Raw genomic sequence first — 8,214 nt, 5'->3', positions numbered from 1 at the left:
GAAGAAATATAAGAATTACTAATATTCAGAATATTTAAACCATTGTGATGGCATGTACCCTGGACAGACTATCTCTTGCGGTGGGCCAACGGTTGACGGACAAGAACCAGTACCTCAGCGTCCACCGTGCAGACGAGAGTCCTTGCGGAGGCCCGGTTGGGCCCAATGCTGTTCAGCTCTCCGCTGCCTTCAGTGCCCTCCAGGAGCGAAGGATGGTGGGAGTTGTTCAGTCTCTGAGGCGGGCGGGGTGGGTGGTCCTTCTGCTCTACGGCTTGTCACAGCTCTGAATTGTGTGTCGCTCTGACGGCGCCGCCACAGCAACTATGCAGAATCCTGTGGTCCAGCACACTCCTCTGCCACCCGGGCAGCTAGCCGATATGCTATCAGAGTGGTTTTCTATGCCCTATGGAAATGGCCCCGAAGCCGTGGCTCTCTAATGCAGCTCACACAAGAGGCGGATATTTTTTTAATGGAGCGCAATCTCCTTTTTAGGAGGCTTTTTATGGAAGGGAAAAATTTGTAAAAGTTAGTAAGTTTGCCTCGAAACTGCATCAACACGCCATCGGCTCGGGCCGTTTTTGTGTAAAGGATGTCGCAGAATGGCACTTTTTCTAAAGAGAAGTTTGATATTTTGTATGCTTGTTAAAGAAAGTACAGTATTGGAAATTAAAGGTGGACAACTGATAATTGAGAAGTATGTCAATTAATTTTTTATGTATATTACCTGTTTACTTGTACAATTTTATTGTACAAATTACACGCAGCTTCATTTTTCCAATGAGTCCTTAAAATAAGGAAAATCTTTTTAGGAAAACATTTAATTTTTGTATTTTTTGATTTGAAAAGGCATGAGTTATGTCAACTTTTTCCAGTGTATTAATGAAAATTTTAACTTTTCATCAGGTTGAGTGTTTTTCTTACTATATTATCTGTTGTCTATGTAGCTAGCACATTGTGTCACTGAACTGTTTAAAAACAAAAGTTAGCATGTAGAGCAAGCCTGCTTTGTGGGAAATCATAACTCATTGGAAACAAAATCATGGCGGATTTTCTGCAAAAAAGTTTTAAAAAAGCATTTGCTATCCAGAATGCTGACTTTTTTTGTATTTTGAGAAAGGTATTTTGTTTGCAGGAAAAATGCTACAGATTCATTTAATGAGAATCTTTGAAATGTATTTAACTTTAGGGCATCCGAGCATCTTTACGCTGTTTATCTTAATGTCTTTATTGAAATAAAATGTACATAATGTTACATTTTTAAATATGCGTGTGTGTATGTATATATGTATATATATATGTATGTATATGTATATATACATATATACATATACATTGTGTGTGTTTGTGCAGACATGAGCCTTGTGTCCCGTCCCTCCCTGTTTTTCGAATAATGGGGGATAGATAGACTTGATCTGAAAATGTAAAGCTGCAAATTTCTCTGAGTTCCTTTTAAATAAAAAACGACTCAGAGAATAGGGACCCCTGAACATGCACCCCCCCCCCCATGGCTCTTCCTGAGAAATGCCCGTTGGCTCCCGAGGGGGGTCTCTGGCAGCCCGAGTGGAGCCAGCGGAAGAGGGTGTCGGTGGAGTCTCTCCGGCACCAGCTGTGACTGGCAGGAAGGAGAGCCCCCCCGGGAGCCCTCTGGAGGGACAAAAGATCCTTCCCTGCCCTTTGTGATATGTGGGTGCAGAGAGAGAGAGAAAGGGTGTGTGTGTGAGTGTGCACGCGTGCGCGTGCTTCTCCATTACCATAACAGTTTGTTTGCTTATGCTGTATTAAGAGATTATTTTCTAAATTCACAAATAAGTCCAATATAGTAGACCCTTCCCCTGACTGAAATAATTGATGGACATTTCTCTGTGACTCCCAAGGAAAACTGTACAGCTCCTTTTTAGAGTACCCTTTTGAAGCATTTGTGCATTTTCAGTCAATGCCAGGGCTACTTTTAGTCAAGCTAGCAAACACCTTACATACTTCCAGTCTCCCTGTTCTGTGATGTCTGGTCACTGAAAAGCAAAGCATGGAAGCGCTGACAACCCGGATTTATTAGAAATGGAGGGAAATCTACAGTTCTGTTTAGGACTACAAAACCAACCAGTGCGGGCTGCTCTGTAAATACATATTAAAGTATCGTTTTGTAATTTTGCTGCAAGTCTGATTTTTAATTCCCTTTTTCCCTTTCAGGGGAAACATTAAAAATGCCGGTGCAGCAGCTGCTGCTGTTGTTCCCACAACACTGGGAATCCAGGTCTCTGGGTATGACGGGCTCTGGTTTCACCGAAGAGGAGGGAACGATCAGCTGTATTTATAGCAAAGGTCTTGAGAGGACTCGTTCCTTTGTTTATGGAAAGTTTTGTCGAGAAGCGACAGTGGGACCCCAAAGAGTGTAAGGGCACCTGGCTCAGTTGACGCCTTCCCTGTATGATCCATGCCCAAAACTGTCCGGGTTTTCCAAAAACATCATTGTTAATCCAGTCTGGCTCATGGGACCTGCAAAGCACTCCTGCCGATCAGCCGCAAGTATCTCTAAAGGCAGCCCTGTCGCTCTGACTGTGGCTTGTCAGCTCAGACAGTGCACCCAAGCATGGCTTGCAGGATGGTTTCCAGCAGTGGCTTCCAGTTGTGGCGCCCGGGTCCACCGTAACACCTGACCCGTGGTGCGGTGTGGTGGCTGAATTGAGCAGAGTCCTGGGACATTCCCACTGATTACCGCTACTCGGTAGGCCTTTCACCTTGTGGAGTGGAGTGAGGTTTTGTGGGGTCGGTTGATGCCTGGTGATGCCCCAGGAGTCGCAAGGGAGTGGGGAATGTTCCCTGCATGGGAAGGCGGAGGCCCCCACGTTTAAAGGGGGGCATCTCATTCTCTATTTCAGAGGCTAGTCACGTTGGTCCCTCAGCAGAAGAGCTCGATTCCAGTCCAGTGGGACCTTGGAGGCCAACCAGGTATTGGGGGCAGAGGAGCTTTTGTCCCTCGGCACCTGATAAGGAGGGGGCCTTTGGCTCTCGAAAGGCCACACACCCCAAAATCTCTTTGGCCTCTAAGGGGCGGCTGGGTTTGAGTCTAACTCAGGTGCTCATTCAGAGCAGGACTTGCCGCTTTCCGCCTGATGCCGCACTAAAAACAAACCTGCTCAAAGGGGACCCGACAGAGTGTCTCCACGGACACTCCTGCTGTCAGGGAGGTGGGGTGGCGCTGAGGCCTGCTTCCAGAATGGTGCGGTGCAGCCCACTCCTGTGTGTCACCATGTCTTGACAGAGCGATGGGTCTGGCTGAAATTGGGGGGGGGGGAGCAGCCGCAGCAGGACGTTGGATTGGACAGCCTAGGTACAGCCTCAGATAAATTTAAATCAAGACAGCTGTCATCGCTTGCCTCTTGAACGGTTCTGTTGTGGGGCTTGGCAGCTCCAGCCGTTTATTTGCTGGATAGATCCTGGAGCAGCTGGAGTGAGCAAGCAGCATGCAGCCGGTTCATGTGCCTGAGAATCCTGTTCCGCATAAAAAACAGGCCTGTGCGGTCCCAGGAAAGTCGAGGTGGGGTGTGGGAAGTCTGCTTAACACGGGGTGCGATTGGAGCAACTTTCACACCAGTGTGTTCAGTGGCCAAGCTGCAACCTTTAAAATAACGTGTTTGAAAGAGAGATTATTCCTTGCTTGTGATTTTATGTGCAGCCCCCCGTCTCAACTCTCTCTCATTTCTGGTTACAACGACCTCAAAAGTACAGAAACCTCCATTTTTATTTTGTCTCCAAATCATCGCCAGTCCAGAGTGCTTTTGCACGTACCTCCTCGGTGGAACGCATTCCCTGGGGAAGAATGGCTGCCGGAATGTGGAGTTCCCCCTTTGATGGGGGGGGGGCACCTCGTCACCCGCCCCTCAGTCCCTTCCTTCTCTGGTGACGCTAGTCCCTTAGCTGACCCAAATTCTATTGGTGGCTTTATACCCTGCCTTTCTGCCCTCACAGATGAAGGACATACGTTACAAAAACCCAGGCAAGGCCGATCTCATCAGGTCTGGGAAGCATCTGCCACAGATTTTGCTAGCCTTTAAGGAGCTGCTGGACTCTTGCCTGTGGTCCTTGAGAATGCGGATAGGTGGCCCTGGGGTGGGCTTGTTGCCTCCCGGTAGTGGAAACTGTGGACGTTCAGTGATCTCTAGTGGGCTGGAAAGCAGGGCAGGAGAGGAGCTGGTGGCTCCACTACCAGTCGGGAAGTGCAGGTGTGCTGCTCTGGAGGGGCCAGATGAGGTTGCTGGGGGGAGGGTGGGTTAAACCCCCCGCCCCCCCCCCCCCCCGGTTCTCGGAAACGCTGCCCATTCTACCTGCAGGGATTGTCGGTGTGGAGAGGAGACGTCTCACTGCATGGGTGAGATGGTGGTGCAGGGTGGAAATATTCAGGCAACGCTCCCTCTAAGCTCTAGAGTCTTGTAAGCAGAAATCCTGCTTGGTGAGCATTAAACTTGTGAGCGAGCCATTTGGCTGCTGCATCAATTTGTTTGCTCTGGAGCCCTCCTCCTTGAGCTACGGCAAAAAGGTGTGAGCTGGCTCACACTAACTCAGCTGAGAGGGAACACTGCTGATAAGGTGTTGGGGAACATTTTGGGACAAGCTGGCCATATTTTTTTTAAAAAAAAGGAAAGATGGTTTCCATTTGAACTAACATGGCTTTAAAAGGTCTCAGAGCAACTTTTCTGGAAGGAGGCACTGGAGCACAGCATCTGGCTTCGGACAGGCCAGTCCTGGGAAGAGATGGGTTAACTTTTGGCTGCTAACCTGTGCCTGGAATAGAAGCCGTTTAAGACAGTCCAAGAGCTGCCGTGGGAATTGTGCTGACAGAGGGCTCTTGGAGGAGGTGACAGAGGTGTTTGTGTGCAAACACTGGAAGCCTCTTAAGTTCAGATGGAAGAGCTGGAATAAATTAATATGTTCCTGCCTTGGAGTTAAGATCACAGCCTTTTCAGTGGCAGCCCCAGGATTCTGCAACAGCCTCCCCCCAGGGGTGACATCTGGTCCCCTCACTCTAGATCAAAGGTGTCAAGCGTACCACCTGCAGGCCAGACCTGGCCCCTCCAGGGCACTTATCCAGCCCGCAAGCAACTGCCAGATGACAGAGGCTGTGCATCCAGTCCCCGTGCTAATGAGTAAGGGGAGGGGGAAGTGGGAGGGTGGGCATCAGGGAGATACTTTGAGGAAATACTGCAAGAGCATTAATGTCTTAAGCATTTGTACTTTGAGTAAAAAATAACATCCTTAATTAGGTTTCCCTGCGTCCTTTATAAAGTCTGTATCTCCCATGCCTGGCATTATATTTTATGGCACACAGGGCCCGGCCCGACAAGGTGACATTTATGTCAGATCCGGACCTTGTAATAAATGAGTTCGACACCCCTGCCCTAGATCTTTAGGAGGCAGCTTGAAGAGGGTTTTTATTTAGGGCTGCATTGGGCTAAGTTTATTCGCAGTCCTGAGTGGTGAGTTTAAATTTTCGCTTTATGTTCTTAATGTATTTTTTCGATGTGGTTTTTTAAAATATTTGTAAACTGCTTTGAGCTCCGTAAGGAAGAAACGGGGTGGGGACGGGTGAATCGGTGAGCTGTGGCTGCCCCCACATAAAGGCTATAAAGGAAGGGTGAGGAAGCGTGCGCTGGGGCTGGCACCTTGAAAATGAACAGGACCTATTATTCCAGCAAAACTGTATGGAGTTACTTCATTCCTTGCTGAGTCTTAAAGCAGATTACAGTATCATAAAGGACAATGCAAAATACAGTGTATCACACCCACAGTGAACAATGCAACCAAACTGGACCCCAAAAATTCAAGAACAGGGAAACTCCTGCAGATAGCAGTTGGGAGTGCCTTGAAACCGGCAGAACTGGATTGAAGTCCAGTAGCACCCGAGAGACCACGTATACACTTTTGAGAATCCATGTGCCCTTTGTCAGAATGCTTCATGCATGGTGCATTTCCACAATTCCTGTTTCCTGAGATGAGCAAAACAGCATGGCATTCCAGTCGTCCCAGTCCCAGTCAGCACACTCGGGTAGCTGCACCCCAGTATTTCAGCTCATCACACAGTGCACCAGTTGTCCATCAGCTCTCAGCAGCCAGGAAAACTATTACAGTTCCGTGAAAGAACTGCGGACACGTGGAGAGGAAAGCCGGGCTCAGCTTCAAGCAGAAAACTTGAGCCATGGGTAAGCTGATATGCAGCGGTACACCCGTTTAAGCCCAGTGAAATCTGTGGGCCTGAGACTGGACTAACTGCATAGGATACGGCACCCTTGCACGGGCTAGAGGCCAGACCAACCTAGCCAGTTTTGGCTTCCTTTCTTATTCTATATTGTGCAAAAACAGACCTGTCCCCCCACCCAACACTTTGTTGTATGAGGATGTCTTATGTTAGAACTAATTAAATGAATTGGAAAATATTCTGATGCCTTCAGTCGAGTGTTGTAGCAGCACTTTGATCCTGTCGTTACTTTTCTTGCTGCTTGTGCAAGTTTTCCTGTAGTGGTGAGCTCACCTAAGGCTGATCTTTTGGTGAAGTCTGATTGCACAAGGTTTTTCTTTTATCCTTGACAGCTAATTAAAACAGAAATATTAAGATTTATTGCCCTTTAATAGAGAAGAAGAATTAAGTTTGGCCTTATTTTGCTTAAAGAAAATATTCCTTCCAATTTCTTAGCACGATTGACTTTTCCAGTGACTCTTGTCTTCTCGTAATGTGACCAGAGTAGGAGAGCTTCAGTCATTTTAGCTTCTAGGGAGAATCCAGGCTTGGCTTGATCTAGAACCCCCTGATGTGTGGTATCCATAAAACTCTCCTCCAACACCAAATCTGGAGTTAATCCATTTGCTTCCTGTCTGCTTCCTTCCCTGTCCAACTTTCACCCCCATCCATAGTCCTGGGGGATACCATGGCATGAATCCACTTGATCTGGGTCTCCAGCGACACACATCCTTCCGCTGAAGGGCCTTTTCTGGCGCCTTCCTGGCCGCCCTTCCCAGGTTCAGTCTCCTCCTGATTCCTTGGTCTCCCTCTTGGTGGATGATGGAGCCAAGGAGGAGGAGAAGATCCTGCGCAAGCAGCAGCAGACCAAAGTCTTGAGTCCAGCCAGGCGCCTTGAAGACCCGCCAAGTTCAATCCGGAATGCAGCGTGCGTGCACGAGCCCCGCGTCCAGCCACTACCTCTTATATAGAAGGCCCTTCCACTACGTTGTGACATCACCACTATGGCTACGAGAGTAGTCATAACATTCCCTTTGTGCTTATGTGGGCTAAGCAGAGGGCTGTTTGGTGTAATGATTTCAGTTAATTGCTTGTGTCCCTTTAAATGTGTTGTTGCATGTAGCCGAGTTATAGAGTTTGCAGTTAAGATAGTGAAGAATGTTTTGTTGAATATAGCAGATTTATAGGAGAATTTGGCAGTTTGAATTTAGTTGACAGACTGTTGAAGACTTCAGTAAAAGGAGGCTGTAGGTGTGAGAGCATTTGTTTGCATTTTATGGGCCTCTTCCTGTCTCTTTGTCTCTTTGTTCTGACCGAGAAAGGGGAAGAAACTGACCATTCTGCCCCATTCTGCCTCATTCCACTTTAGCTGTGAGATGTCTGCTAACAAACTTTAAATAAAAAACCCAACAGTTCCTGTTCTTCAGATCTGGATTAAATATGCCTTTTCGCTGTTTCCATCTCCATCGTCACGGGTGAGTAAAAATTTTTCATGTTAATGTGTAGCATACAAACTGTTTCTTAAACTCAGCTGAACTGCAGGCTGTGGAAGTTCGGTAGTTCAGCAGTTCAAGACCCGTCTCTAGTTCCAGCTCCTGCCAAGAAATGGCAAGTAGATAAATAGGGACCACTTCGGTGGGAAGGTCACAGAGCGTTCCGTGCACCTCGGTGTTTAGTCATGCCGGCCTCATGACCCCGGAAACGTCTTCGGTGGTCCAGCCCGGCCCCACGCCAGGCCACCACCCTCCCGCCCTCAACTCGGCCGGTCTTCTGCAGGGCTGGACGCGGGAGGTTCCTCGCCAGGCCGCGAGGGGGCGCCGCTCCTGCCTTCTCGGTCTGCAGCGTCCCCAGAGGCACGCGGGCGGCGGCTCCTCCCCTGACAGGACCGACCGAAAGGCCAGGCCGGGGCCACCCCCCCCTCCCCCATATAGGGAGTGTTGCCAAAGCCCCCGGGGCGCTGCCCCCACCCCACCCCGCGGCAGGGC

At 48.6% G+C, this 8,214-nt stretch overlaps 1 protein-coding gene across 1 annotated transcript in view; it reads left to right on the top strand.

Moving 5' to 3' along the window:
* The first annotated feature begins 47 nt into the window (after positions 1-47).
* Positions 48-8,214, top strand: part of EIF3J (eukaryotic translation initiation factor 3 subunit J) — a 13,180-nt gene continuing 5,013 nt past the window's right edge. Inside the window, exons 1-2 of the mRNA XM_015418497.1 lie at positions 48-215; positions 7,009-7,176. Of these exons, the coding sequence (XP_015273983.1) occupies positions 48-215; positions 7,009-7,176 (336 nt within the window). The remainder of the gene's footprint in view (positions 216-7,008; positions 7,177-8,214) is intronic.

This window comes from Gekko japonicus, unplaced genomic scaffold (genome assembly GCF_001447785.1).
Source record: "Gekko japonicus isolate JY-2015 unplaced genomic scaffold, Gekko_japonicus_V1.1 scaffold275, whole genome shotgun sequence".
Classification (NCBI taxonomy): Eukaryota; Metazoa; Chordata; class Lepidosauria; order Squamata; family Gekkonidae; genus Gekko; species Gekko japonicus.
Note: the sequence above shows the minus strand (reverse complement) of the source record. Positions and strands in the feature narration are given on the sequence as shown.